The sequence below is a fragment of the Penicillium lagena genome (genome assembly GCF_028827675.1).
Source record: "Penicillium lagena strain IBT 129212 chromosome Unknown utg000001l_segment0_segment0, whole genome shotgun sequence".
NCBI lineage: Eukaryota > Fungi > Ascomycota > Eurotiomycetes > Eurotiales > Aspergillaceae > Penicillium > Penicillium lagena.
In genome coordinates, this window is record NW_026623222.1 from 4,115,101 (window position 1) to 4,129,426 (window position 14,326).

General features: G+C 53.6%; 4 protein-coding genes across 4 annotated transcripts; 1 reads left to right on the top strand and 3 right to left on the bottom strand.

Moving 5' to 3' along the window:
• Positions 1-59: 59 nt before the first annotated feature.
• N7510_001806 (transcriptional regulator SIN3) lies at positions 60-8,153 on the bottom strand (the record flags this gene model as incomplete). The annotated part of the gene is made up of 14 exons (XM_056973733.1): positions 60-758; positions 807-2,900; positions 2,953-3,417; positions 3,469-4,147; positions 4,197-4,297; positions 4,349-4,990; positions 5,074-5,137; positions 5,210-5,316; positions 5,560-6,000; positions 6,517-7,082; positions 7,142-7,751; positions 7,846-7,943; positions 8,001-8,041; positions 8,110-8,153. 14 exons carry the CDS (start codon positions 8,151-8,153, stop codon positions 60-62), a joined length of 6,651 nt encoding a protein of 2,216 aa, XP_056838850.1.
• Positions 8,154-9,386: 1,233 nt separating this feature from the next.
• Positions 9,387-10,114, bottom strand: N7510_001807 (uncharacterized protein; the record flags this gene model as incomplete). Its single annotated transcript, XM_056973734.1, has 3 exons — positions 9,387-9,667; positions 9,725-9,961; positions 10,072-10,114. The coding sequence occupies 3 exons, from the start codon at positions 10,112-10,114 to the stop codon at positions 9,387-9,389; spliced, it is 561 nt and encodes a 186-aa protein (XP_056838851.1).
• A 1,167-nt stretch (positions 10,115-11,281) lies between these two features.
• Positions 11,282-12,526, bottom strand: N7510_001808 (ankyrin repeat domain-containing protein; the record flags this gene model as incomplete). Its single annotated transcript, XM_056973735.1, has 1 exon — positions 11,282-12,526. One exon carries the CDS (start codon positions 12,524-12,526, stop codon positions 11,282-11,284), a length of 1,245 nt encoding a protein of 414 aa, XP_056838852.1.
• Positions 12,527-12,988: 462 nt separating this feature from the next.
• N7510_001809 (uncharacterized protein) lies at positions 12,989-14,189 on the top strand (the record flags this gene model as incomplete). The annotated part of the gene is made up of 2 exons (XM_056973736.1): positions 12,989-13,308; positions 13,409-14,189. 2 exons carry the CDS (start codon positions 12,989-12,991, stop codon positions 14,187-14,189), a joined length of 1,101 nt encoding a protein of 366 aa, XP_056838853.1.
• Positions 14,190-14,326: the final 137 nt, after the last annotated feature.

Genomic DNA, 14,326 nt, shown 5'->3' on the forward strand with positions numbered 1-14,326 from the left:
TTCCTCATGTTAAATAATAGACGCCATCCAAGTCACGGTTTAACCAAAATGCAATATCATCATTGCGCCTCCGTAGTCTCCGCCTCTGCCTCAGGCGCGGGTGGTGCGGCATCTGCCATCTCGGCATCGGGCTGGTCCTCCTTCGGGGGACTCTTGCTCTTCTCAGCCTCCTTGTCTTCAGTGGGCTTTTCAGCCTCCTCGGTGGCAGAAACAGCATTCTCAGCGGACAAGGTACCATTCAGCCAAGAGCGGAAGCGCTGATTTGACTCGTCCACCTTGTCCTTGCTAAGACCACGGGCCCAGTTGGGGTTGTTGACGAACTTCTCGACGAAGCGGTCATGGCGCTTCTCACGCAGTGCAGCCTTCTCCTTGGCAGCGTCCTCTGTCTGGGTTTTGGCCGTCTCAGCATCAGCATCCTTGTCGACGATCGGGGCGGTGGAGCGCCAGAACCAGTCGTAGGTTTCAGGCTGGTAGAGCATCGTGTAGTTGTTGGCGCAGACGCGGATAATAAGACCGTCAAAATGCTGCAGGCGTCGGTAGAAGCGGTCATACTCCTCGTCCTCGTCCAGCTTGCCTGGCAGGTTGCGCTTCAAGAAGGGCATGCGCATTGCGGAGAACTGCACGCCTTCGGTCGGGTCACGCATCGAGTATGCGGTAACGTAGTACGACCAGCGGGCTTCGGAGCTTAGCTCCGCGTTGTCGAAGGTCACGTCCTCGGGGGTTATCAGTTGGACGGTTGTCCGGCGCTCCGATGGGTACTGCGAATGATTAGTATGGAACGAACCATGACGACCGAGGAAACTCACGTAGGTGATGCGATAGAGATCGCCATCCTTGATCATCTTCTCCACCTGCTTGCGATACTGGATCTCCTGGTGGTGCGTAGTCTCCTCCTTCTCCCGTTCCCGGAAGAAGAGATTCACGATATCCGAGCTGCGATCGCGCGAATCACCAGTGAAGATGGATGCAGCGTACTTGGTAATCGAAGACAAAATGCGGTCAAGGTTGTAGAGCAGATAGCCACCCTGCATGTAGTAGCGGCGCAGGGTTTCCTCCAGATGGATCTGGTCCATGTCGCCTTTGATCACTTCCTCGCACATGCGCACAACCTGCTGGTACAGATTGGCCTTGGGGTCGCAGTCGTAGAAGAAATCCGTAGGGAATCGGTCAATCAGAGCCAGTTCATGCGCAGGCTTGGGCAAAAGACCTCGACGCACTTGCTCGTGAGCTTCCGCCTCCTGCCCCTTGACGCGCAGCAGACGCTCGTAGAGGATTTCAAAGGTCCGGAAGAAGCAATAAATGTTCAAGTTGGCGTACAGATTGTGCACCTTCTTCTCGTACTTCTCGTTAAGCGTGTACTCGCGCTGCAGATTGAAGTTGCCCTGACCGGGATGCTCCATCCACTTGAGCTCGGCCACGTTAAACTCCTCGGGCTCTGAAACGGCGGCAGATGGAGCTCGCGGAACCTCGGGGGTCGCAAGGGGAGTTGCAACAGCACCATCCTCCTTAGTCCGTTTCCCTTTCTCAGTCTTACGCTCAAGAGCCTCGCGCAAGAGGCCGATCTTCTGGGTGTTGAGCTCTTTCCGACTGGAATTTGAGGCGTCCTCGGCCGCGAAATTCTCCCCGTCTACCTCCTCGGCAGGCGAGGTTGCAACCGAAATTTCATCCATATAGTCGTGGAAAGTCTCCCGGTCCAGGTCGAAGAACACTGGGATGAAGTCCTTGACAAAGGCTGTCAACTTCTGCGTATCGGCGCCGAAGCCACTGGTTCCCCGTTCAAAGTACAAGATGAGCAGGTGAGTGGCATCTAATACGACGTCCAAGTCACTGAAGGTAAACTCGCGCTGGTATTTGGATGGGGTCCATCCACCCTTGCGAAGGTTCCGGTCCTCCTCGAACTTGGACTGAACTTCTTGCTGGATGTTCTTCGCGATGAAGAGCTTCTTGTCCGTCTGCTTCGTAGCAATGGCCTGGTGGTCGAGACTGCGCCAGTATGCGCGCTGCATCTGCTCGCGCCAGACCTTATCCCACTCGCGCTGGCACACCTTCCACTCCTCCAGCTTCTGTTTGAGACGGTAGAGAACAATCGGAAGAATCTGGCAAGGGCGCTCAAACATGTCACGGATGATCTTCTCGCCGCGCTGGCGATCATAGATTTTCTTGATCACCCGCTGGTAAATCGCTTCGCTCTGGCCACCAAGACCGCGAGGCAGTTTGAAAGCAGCCCGTTCAGCTTCACTCATGACAAGGAACTGCTGGCAGATCGGCTCGATCAGCTGGATAGTGCGGGTGCACGCTTCGATGTGGTGATCGTAATCATGGCGGTCCTCCTCTATGCGATGCAAGGCGTCTTCGTACTGGTTCTTTCGGTGCGCAACAAACCCAGAATCCTCGGATGCCCAGGTAGGATGAGATGCCCATTCGTCATTCAAAACCTCAAAGCACAGCTGGTCACGGCCGCTGCAAGGCTTCTGGCGCTCCCGCTTAGGCAGAAGACGGTAGCTAGGCCCCAGGGATCGACAATGAGCCAAGTTGACCATACCAGCCTCCGTTCGCGGCTTAGGGTCGATGGTTTTGTCCTCAGGCTCCTCGACACTCATAAATCGCTTGAACCAGCTCATGAGCTCCGCATTAGACCCAATGTATCCCTCGGCTCTCTTGACCAGAACATGACGATCCACAAGGTCGGTGGTGTACAGGTTGCACAGCTTCAGGAAATCGCTGAAGACCTGCTTGTTCGCGATGAACTTCTTCACGCGGTCAAAGAAGGCAATCTCCTCTTGACTCGGAGTCATCGAAACAGACGGCTGGATGGGTTCTGGGAGCGCAGGGATCAAGGTCGGAGACACATTCGACAAGTCAGCACCTGTTGAGGGTTTGCCGTGGTGGTACTTGGCTCTCTGTTACCTCGTCAGTAATATATCTAATTTCGGGAGAAAATCTGAAGCTCACCTTATTAACGTTACCAAATTGACCCTGAGTGCGGCCAGCCTGGACATCAGCCATCCGCGCAGCCTCAGCACCAGCAGGGCCGGACATGGAAGAGGTCACGCCGGCACCACCTGGACCACCGCGGCGCTTCTTGCCTTCCTTTTCCTTGACATTGAATTGACCAAGGGGTGGCATTTTGACATCCCGGTTGGGGGTCTGAGAAGCGAGACCGCCAGGGCCCATGGGATCTCCACGCAAATTGCTGAGAGGAGCAGCCTCTTCGGCTGCGCGAGCCGCTGCTTGCTGCTTTGCATGGGCCGCAGATTCAGGCAAGAACTGCTTGAAATCTTCCAGGAGATCCGGGGCAGTGTTGAACAGTTGGGTCACCTGCGCGTAGACATCCTGAATGGGCTTAGACTCCCGCTGGTACGTCTGCAAAATCTCAAGGAATTGCTTGTAGATCTCTGGCGCACTGGAGAAGCGATTCTAGTAGCTGTCAGCTTTTTGGTCATAATCGGTCTTGATACCTGTACTAACCTTGATCTTGTTCACATAGCTTATGGCGTGGTTGAATTCCACGGGTCCGCGCTTGGTCAGGTCGCCATGAGCACCTTGCAGCATACCAGTGCCAACGCCAGCCAGATTGTTCATAGGCTGAGTCAGACTTGCGTTCGCTCCCGCAGCCGAGGTCACTTGGAGAAGAGTTGGCCGACCCATACCAGCAGAGGCCGAGGCAGCACCTTGCAACTGCGCGACACCACGGTGATCTTGCTGATGTGACATAGCCGCCGCAGTGGCGGCCGCCTGTGGCTCCTGCTGGCTTTGGTAGCCGTAGTGGTGTTCTTGGCTAGATCCATCTTGCTGATACATGCCGGGACCCATCATGCGAGAGCCGGGCGAGTACGACCCAGGCTGCTGCTGTGGCTGTTGCTGCTGGCTTTGCTGCCATCCAGGCCGCGACTGATCATAAAAATCGGGGCGCCCGTGCAGACCACCCGAAGGGCCGATATCTCCAGAATCCAGCGAACGTCCTGTCCGAGGCATGCTCAGTGTATTGGTGCCGGAGGGGGTGGTCACGCGAATCGCATCGGGGTTATCTTCAGTTCCGCATTCAATACGATAGCCGGGAGGGAGGAAGGTGTTGAATCCCTGAATGAGAGCAGGGTGACCATTGAAAAGGGTGGAGACGCGTTGGATGACGCCGGGAGTATCAATCCTAGAGAATGTCAGACGGATTCTGCTGAGAACAGAGGCACAAAACTCACGCTTGGCTCTTGAAATCTTTCATTATATCCAAAAATCGGTTGTAAACATCCGGCTGATCGACGAAGCGAACCTTCACTTGGTCCAGATAGCTCAGAGCATCCTACACATTCATTAGTGTCAGGTCCATTTGCCTGAAGGACATGTCACTCACATTGAGAATTGGCTGTTGGCCTTGTGCCAGAGCAGCCACACTCCCCGGGATCTGCTGACCAGATCCATTGTAGCCCATCATTGGGTTACCCGGTGGCCCACCGGGGTGCTGCATGTATGATCGCGGCGTACCCTCACCATGCTGCTGCATCTGGGGGCCGAAGAGGCTACCAGGTCCACCAGAGGACTGCCCACCAGCACCCTGAGGGCCGTTCGCGGCAGCTCCACTCAGGTTGGAGAGAAGACCGTTAGGGCCATGGATGGTGTTGGGCACCTTCGAGGCGACGGGTTGATGGAGGGGGATGGAGCCCGTGTGGCTCTGGACAGGGTGGTGCTGCTGCTGCTGCTGCTCGCGCTGGCGCTCCATCTGCTGGCGTTCCATCTGCTCCCGCTCCCGCTGCTCACGCTCGCGGTGGACATGCTCTTCCTGCTGGCGCTGGCGCTCCATCATCTCCCGCTCTCGGGAGTCGCGCTCACGCTCGCGATTGAGCTGCGGAGACGCATGCTGCATGGCTTGGCCGATTCCCGGCAGGGAGTGGCCGGCATTATGGGAGGGAGGATGTGGACCGTACGTCTGAGGCTGGTGCGCTGCTCCGTGGCTCTGGCTCAATTCTGCCAGGCCAGGGAGCGAATGGCCACCCGACTGACCGCCAGGATGGTAGGGGCCTGAAATAACGATCCCGAGTCAGTATTATTCAGAGAGGGCATAGAAGGCGCGATTCTAACCGGATGGAGGGGGAGGACAGGGCCCGAGGGCTGCGGAGACGGGCCTTGCTGAGATGGATTTTGACTGTGGGGGTCGCAAGAATGGCATGTCAGTCACTGGCAGCATAGAAACAGCAGTTGAAGCAGCATCACATACCTGAAAGAGCCCAAGGGCCTCTGCTGCTGGTTCATTTGATCCATGCCAGGGTGCGACGGCGGCCCACCAGCAGAGGAGTGCCAACTATCGTTCCCAGGGTTCATGGTCTGCACATAAAATTAAATCGATTGAGAGGTCCAAGGAGAACGACTGGCCAGTCTTGCTCGACACAGGGAAGAGAAAGAACGAAGAGTGCCCTAACGGGGTGAGGGGGGACTTGGGCTCAAGCTCGGGGTCACTGGTTCACCAGAGTTATTCCACTGTCAAGGTGTGCTGGGCGCACTCCAGTCACAGCATGACCAGCTTGAATCAAGGCAGGAAATAAGAGACAAGCGCCAGGGTCCACAGACGGAGACTGGGAAACGAGGATGTAATCGAGTAGGGAGGGACACAGGGGACTGGGACTCTGGGGGTGATTGATTCCCTTTGCGCGCGATCGCGGGCTCTCCAGTGGCCTTTGCGCTAATCCGGAGGTGGTCTAGCGTGTTAGAAACCGGAGGCTGGGTTGTTCCGGTCAGGAAAAGACAGTCGGGAACATGCCTGGCTGTGAGGTTATGGTCGTATTGTGGTTCTGTCACTGTATGGCGGAGAGTATCAATACCCTCCGCCTCCGTCATCGCCCCGGAACGCCGGGCAGAAAAAACCGACTCGTCAGCCAGGACTGGGAGGAGGCTAAGCGAGGTGTAGAGGGAAGAGGATGCCGGGTGAGAACATGGGTAGACACGGATGAATGTGTTGAGTGCCAAAGTAATGACCAACTGCCTCTGGCTATAGACAGAGGTGGGAACGGTCTGCACCCGAAAATATATTCTACGGCCACATCGCTCTACCGTCTACAAAGGCAGGATTCATAAAGGCCAACAGGCTTAACATTCTCTATCATGACGGATCCCCGTACGCCATCATACCCAAGGAGCTGCATACAAATCATGGACCAACAGGCAAGAACACGAAAAAAGAGAGAGAGAGAGAGAGGGAGAGAGGGAGAGGGAGAGGGAGAGGGAAGGGAGGGAACGGGAAAGAAAAAGTCCTGAGATTATGGGAATCTGTGGCTTGCTGCTGCTATCGTCATTAATCTTTTTGTTTTTGTTTTGCTGTGTTTTTCGGGTTCACCATGATCTCGCCAGACCCCCCGAAGTCCTCCATCAGCCACCGAATCCCCAACCCCAATTGCGCCTGTCCATGGAAGAAGATGATTATGAGGGATGCCGTGGGAAGAGTCGCGCCTTTACAGAGCAGAGAAAACAAAGAGCTAGAAAGAGTCCGTGTCAGTAGAGAGAGACCACAAGGGGCAGGTGGAAACATACGTTGTTCGTAGCAGCAATGGCAATGCTGTCCTCAAAGGGATGCCAGCTCATGTGCAGGATCTTCTTGTTGAAATCAATCTGGTCGGCATCGGTCTCCTTCTTCATCCGACTGCCCGGACCTGCAGGGCTACCGGACCGCGAGCCGGCCTTCTTGCCATTCCCTGCCTTGTTCATCGGGGTCGGCACGCCAACCTTCTTGGCCTTGAAGGCCGACTTGTCCGCCTGCAGCACAATCTCCGTCTCCTTGTCGTCTTCTTTCGGGTAGATCATGAAGTTGTTGTTGTAGCTGCCCGTCATGACATTCTCCGCATCTCCTGAGAAGACCACCTCAAACTTGTCAAAGATGCTGTCGTTCTCGTACGTATCACACAAGCGCGGCCGCAGGTGTTCGTGGATGGGGATCGTCTTAACCGGTTGTCGTTCCATGTTGACATCCCAGATCTTCACGGTCAGATAGTCGCGGGACACGATGTACCGACCGTCATGGGAGAATCGCACGTCGGAGATGGAGGAGATGATCTCGGAGAAGAAGGAACGCGAGGAGGCGTCCTCCTCTTGTTCGAACACTTTTGTGAGCAGCGGTGTTAGCTCCCAGCCTCTCAGGAATAGGGGGTCAAAGACATACGTTTGGCGTGCTCGTCGCACAGCGCCCGCTCCCGCATATCGGCCAGCTTGATTGTGCCCTTGGAACTGGCGTACATAAACCAGTTACAGCCGACGGGGTGGAACTCTGCCGCCGTGATCACTTCGGTCAGCTCCTCCATGTTTGCCGGCTTGATATCGACAATGTTGAAGCTCTGGTCCTGAATATTGAGATTCCACAAGTTGACTCGCAAGTCATCACTGCTGATGAATGTCTCGCCATCGCTGTTGACGGAGATGCTGTTGATATGGTAGGCGTGGGCGTTGGCGTACGTTCTCCGCGGGACTGCTGCCACCACGGTGTCATGGTGTGTCATGCGCGGGAGCTTCAGCGCGGAGGGGTCCTTGAAGGAGAGCCGGGGTGCCCGGGGCATGCCGCCGCCACCCACGGCGCCCGCTGGCGTGAGCTCGTTTGATAGATTGTTCTCAGCGACCACTTTCAAAGACTTGTCAAACACCTTCCACAGCTTTATTGTCTTGTCGTTGGTCGAGAGGAGGAAGTGGGATGCATTTTGTCGGCGGCACCATTTTATCTTGTTGATTTTCTCTTCGATCTCTAACGATTTGAGATAGTCGAATTCGGGCTCGTGCGACTGGAACTCGGTATGGAACTTATATTCGCAGGTTTTTTCTGCAGTGGCCGTGTGTCAGGGTCAATCCGGAGTTGCACGTGAAGAATAGACGTACCGTTTCATTACGCTCAAACAGCACCACACGTCCACCCTTGTCTCCCGTAGCGAGGTAGTTACCAGTATGATCGAATTCAACGGTCGAAATGATGTCCGCTGGTCGGGCGCATTAGCCAACAAGGACAGAATGAGGGAAGGGAGAGAGACAATTACCCTCTGTGATATCTTCTACATCACCTTTATCACCAAAGCATCTGTTTGGACGAGTTAGCCTGTCCTGAGCTCATTACCAGTCGCCGACTCGTCCCGATGACCGACTTACTGTGTGAACTTCCAGGTGGGCGAGCCTGGATCTCTGTCTACCATCTTTTCGTTCTAGAATCGACCCTGACCGCGACCGTGGACAAGGGATCGAGACAGCAGAATGACACGGACGAGAAACGGTGCCTGCAACAGGTCTATCGTGGACGATGCGATAACTGGAACTGCGGACCCGGTCGGACACGGGTGAGAACAGCCCGGCTCGATAATAGCGAGACGTGGGAGATGATCAAATGTCGAGCAGGCCGATGACGAGCGGGCGAGGGGAGGCGGGAGAGGAGAGGGAAAGCAAGTGGGATGCTTTACGAATTTTGGAGGGCGTGCCCAGCGAGCGAGGACGACACGAATGATGGACTGGTGAAGGGGAGAGCAACGCACACGCCAGGTGGTGGATGTTGTTGTTGGTTTGGCCGTGGTTGGTGGTGGTGGTGGGTTGAGTTGAGTGGGTTTGGGGTTGGTGTGGGTTATGACTGGAGCCGATGCAGCAGAGCTCGAGAGAGGGGCATGGAGATGAAAAAAACAAGAGTCTATCCAAGAAGGGGCAGCCGAGCAGAAGGACCCGAGCCAGGTGGTGGTGGTGGGGGTTGTGAGAGGGAGGTCGAGGTGATGAGCGGGAAAGAGAAAAAGGAAGTGTGGTGGATGAGGCGGTGGTGCTTGGTTTGGTGGTGAGGACTTTCGTAGTGGGGGAGCAGTTCGTTAATAATCCTGGAACCAGCATGAGGAACACCACGGACTGGGCAGGATCGGGCAGTGTCTGCGTATCTGGCAAGATCTGACCATATCGGAAAATATCTGAAACTATTTGCAATCCTCGTCCCCAGAGTTCCCACGGCGAGTCAATGCTGACATCAACCACTGCCCTCCCGCTGTAACATTGCCAGAAACAGCCGACCAACACCCACATGGGACGACAAGGATGCTTATTTACAAACAGACTCATCTGAATCATGCAACCGAGCTCGACTGACAGCCGCCGGTGACCAAATCCTGGTTGGCTGCCGTCGCGAACCCCCGGAAGCTGGGCACGGTGCCTCTGTCGTCATCCGGGGCTAAGAGGAGGAGGTGAAAGCAACCCCAACGTACTACAGACCTTTGGACAATGATTGCAGCGCTAATTCTCGAGCAATAATGGTCTCTACAGAATAATAATAATCATCATCATAATCTCATCTCACATTGTTTTGATACGCAGGCTAGCATGTTTACCACATGCCATTCCTCGGATCCCATAGTTACTGTCTCAGTATATTCCGAACGACCCAGCGCGATCGCATCGACTCATTCTCGGTACATCGCACATCTAGCATCCACAGAAGCAAGAGGCAAGCTGTGCCAGTCATTCCACCATTCATCTGCCAGTTTCTTGGATATAATGCGACGCCAGATGACTTGAAGCCATTCAGGGATCTCAGATGGTAACTTGTCACTAGATTCTTTCTGCTCCACTCGCAGCTCATCACGGTAGTCGTCGCGGACATTCTGCGTAACCTGCAAGGGTCTGCTTAGGTGCCTAAGTACCGGCCTCAACGGCTCCGGAAACCCAACCTCCCCAAACTCCTCTACCTTCGTCGTCCGTATACTCAATTTCTCCAATGGGACAGAGCCTTTGGGCTAACCCGCGGAGATCGCACGAAAGATGGCTCGCCCTAGGGCTGGATCGAGCGCACAGTTAACTAGACGTGTTCGAATCGCACCGTTGCACGCCTCTGATCCAGTGCCATTGGGGATTTGTTGATCAAACTCGTCGTCAAAGCGCGGGTCAATCATGTGGTCCTCATCGTCATGGGAGATGAAGGCCCAGGTCACTGACACTTGCAGCGTCAAGGAGACCCATTTCAGTTGTGGCAAGGACACTAGAGTTCTATATAGAGCGACTTCTTCGAAATCCCCATCCGCGCGGTCGAGAGTCAGACCAAAGCATTGAAGCAAGGAGCAGCGCTGGGTGATTGCCGATAGATCATACTGCTGATCGACTCGACTGGGTCATCAATCAGACTTTCCAGCATTAATTCGATTAAACAGGCCCCGTGAGGATCCAAGATGTCATCCACCACAAAGTCGTCATTCCAACCCTTAACAATGGTCGTAATTTCTGGAGGAAGCACTTCACTTGTGGGTAGATTTCATCGACTTGCGGCCCACCTAAAACCAGAGTTTTCAAGCAGGCGAAATCAAACATCGGTTGCCAACTTGTTGAGTAGGTCGGGCGTGAGTCAAGCTTGAGCACTTCTAGGACAGGGAAGTCCGTATGAGCCGCGCAAAGCTTCATATCATTTTTCTCGATAGAATATGCATGATGAAATCTAAGGTATCTTAAGGCACCACGTAAATCTTTTGTTGGCATCGACCTCTTCTCCTGAATAAACTCCTCCCAAGGTGGCAGAAAGGAGTTCCCAGGTGTAGCACCATCGAGCGGGTAAAAGAGAGTGACTTCTTTCAAGTTAGGGGCGAGGGGAGACACCATATGCATCACAGCTTCACGATGATACGCACTGTCGGGCGTAAGTTCTGGATAGCCGGTGGGATACTCATCTCCGTACTCAGCATTTATGCTGAAGAGGCACGGCGAGGTGGCCAACTGAAATTCGTATGGATCTGTTGAAGGGCTGTTCAAACTCCGCAGAAAGAACTTGCAGATATGAAGCCGGCATTCTGGATGATATCGGTGATTACACGAGGCTTAGTTCCGTGAATGATGTAATACGAAACATCACGGAGCAATTTCAAAATATAGTAGGAAGGTAGCGATTCAATTACTATTGGAAGAACCGGACGGTAGGCGAGCCCAGGCTTTCTAGATCAGGTCTCGCCTAGGGTATTGTATAGGTGTAGCAGTATTTAGTTTACGTGTACTTGTCAGTGGAGCCAGTTAACTAACCAATTATCATAGCAAAACGGCAACAATAGAGCTTACCCATGACAGAACGATACCGTATCAACCCCCGCCCTCAAGTCTCGCGAACGATGATTGGGATCTCGATAGAGTGCATTAAGGGTCTAGCCAAGGCCCTTAAACCTCGTCCCAGCCATGGCTATACTGTACAACTAGTTCTTTTATAGTACAATAAGTTCTATGCGTGAAGTCTGACTAGAAACCGCCTCGTCTGCCATACGTTTGTCGGTCGCCATGTTCATCCACCTCCACCTGCCCAATCTTAATAGCTTCAATACCGCTATGGATGCCTGCGCCAAGTCCCAAGTAGTATTTTCATCACCGCCTCATATCCATGCTTCGCAGCCAGGGATAATGGTATGAGACCTCTGGGGTTCTTCGGGTCCACGCCAATCTGGCCTGTCTTTAGTAATAACCTCACCACCGGCGTACGTCCAAATCTTGCGGCATTGGACAACGTGTTGTCCGAGCCCACCTCCTCCTGGCCTTTTTCAAGCAATAGCTTCACTATTCCCTCACGTTCAAGTGCGGTTAGAAACAATGGTGTCCAGCCCTCATAGTCCTTCCGAACCATATCCACATGCCCCGTCTCAAGTAATAGCTTCACGACGGCCTCATATCCATGCTTAGCAGTCATGAATAAAGATGTGTTAAATGGCGTGTCCTCCGAGACCACATCAATTTGGACTGTCTCAAGTAATAACTTCACCACCGCCTCCTGTCGAAATCTTGCGGCCAAGGACAACGGTCTCAAGCCGAAAAAGTCCGTCGAGTCCACTTGAACCTGGTCTGTCTCAAGTAATAGCCTCACTACTCCTTCACGTCCCTCCTGCGCAGCGTAGAACAATGGTGTCCAATCTTCATTGTCCTTCGAGTTCACATCCACTTGCCCGGTCTCAAGTAATAGCTTTACCACCGCCTCGTGTCCATGCTTCGCAGCCCAGGTAAGTGGTGTGCGACATTCACTGTCCTTCGAGTCCACATCCACCTGCCCAGTTTCAAGTAACAGCTTCACTACCACGTCATGACCATTTTGCGCAGCCCAGGATAATGGTGTCCATCCCTCGGAGTCTTTCAATTCATAACCCACCTGCTCTTTCCTGAGTATATGCTTCACCAGGCGTTCATGTCCGTGCTGCGTAGCCCATAATAATAATTTCTGGCGGTGTGTTGTCCCCTCGCAGTTTGTTGAGTTCAAAACCGCCTGCCCTGTCCCAAGTAATAGCTTCACCATCGCCTCATGTCCGTGCTGCGCGGCCCAGGATAATGGTGTCCGGCCCCTGCTATCCGTCACTCTAACTTTGGCCTCTTCCTGTACACATAATCGAGCTGTAGCCACATTGTCATGTTGGGCAGCCCATAGCAGAGCGGAATTTGAGCCTCGAGAATTCAGTCTATAGAGATATGGATTGAGGAGAGCGTGGAGTCGTCTGTTTGTTTGAGACAATGAGTTGATATCTCGTTCTGTCTCCAGGCAGGTCGCTAGTTGTAGTAGTAATTCTGAGGGCAAATGAAGCAGGATCATTGAATTGAGACCACAGGAAATTTTGATGCAGCGCTTTGAGCTAGGGTGAAGATTTAGATGTTTGGAAAAGCCATTTGTGAGCAGTGAGGGGCATCGAGTGATAGTTAGTAGTAATGGCCTTATGTGATAGGTGAGTCGTCGTAATAATACCGTAATGTTCTATAGAGCCACGTGTGTATGGCGGTTTCGCGTAAAATACATCCCGCGGAATCTGACAATTGTATTATTAAATACAGCGACGTTTATGGGAAGCGGTCAGAAATGTTAACCAAGTATACTTTATCCAATCAGAGCTCATAAAGACCGGAGTTGATTTCCGGGCATGAAGTCGGAAGGGTGTGGAGGTATAACTGATTTCGAAAACTGCTGTATAACATAATAAAACATTCAACTCTACGTCCGTCCTCCTAAGTCTAACAGACTAGAGACGATCTCGCGGACACAACCCAACCCAACCCATCTATGTCCGACCAACCGCCCGAGAACACGCGGGGCAAGACTCCTCGGTCGAAGAATGATCGCGACACGGATCTATCACGACCAGCAGCAGAACCCTCCTCCTCTCCAACGAAGTCACCCTCAAACAATCCCTCCACACAATCCCTCGCAAGCCGCATCCAAAGCTCCGCGACCAATCTAGCGCGCTGCGCATTCCACCCCCCAGCTCAGGAGCCGAAGTCTCCCGCACGCTGGCAAGGACCACGAACGGCAAAGCCGCCGGACCATCTTCCCTCCCTTCCTCATCTACACAATACCACACCGCAAGCCACGATGTCGTCGGGGTACCATCATCCTCTACTTCCCAGACAAGACCTGGGTCCAGCGTGGTCGCGGAGTCCTTCCGGAGCGATGCCGTTTCTAGTGCCTCGGCTGAGACGCAAGGGGGTTTACGTTGCCGCCGCTGACAGAAGAGGAGTTCCAACAGCAACGACATCACTTCGACGATGGGGGGATTGTTCTGAGGGATAGGGACGGGGACGGGGGTAGTATTGATCCTCTTGATCCGCTACAATCGGAAACGGGGAACTGGAAGGGCAAACAGCGGGCCTATGATCCCGTGCAGCGGAGATTCGACACGACCTGGGAACGCGGCCAGCCTACCTCTTTCCAGGGAATAGATGGCAGCAGCAGCCAAGCCCAGATAAATTCCACAGACGGCGCAAGTGTCGTATCCCTCCTCTCTGATCCTGCCTTCGACGCCGGGTTCTCGACCCCAACAGATACCGGCGACGAAGAGCCGGAACTGGAAACAGACCTCGCTTTCTCGGAACCTCCACCGCTTACGCCCGCTGAGATGGAGATGCTGGATTCGTTCCGTCGACAGATGACTCCTCCACCGCCTCATTCGATACAGTCTCAACACCTAACATCACTCAGCCTCGTACCTGATATAGACACGTTCCTTCAGCAGAACGACACCTCCGCAGCATCCGAAACAGCCTCGACCTCTTTGCGGGATAATGTACTCTCCCATCTTCCCGGCGCAACAGATTGGATCGGTGTGCAGGATCGGTATCACGATGAAGTGTGGGGGTTTTTACGGCCTGCGTTGGAGGCTGCGAAGACGGAGATGGAGGAGAAGAGACAAGGTCCGCACAATGAAGATAAAGATGGGCCTGCGGTGCGGAGGTTGAAGATGATATTGAAGCATATGGGGACTTGAACAGTGTATATATACGTAGATAAGACGCTTTGTACAAACTACCTAGCATAGAGTAAATTCTGAAGGAAAAAATCTCCTCGTCTACTATAAATCCAGGCCAAAGTCTAGTAACTTATATATTTCGACGAGAAAGAATA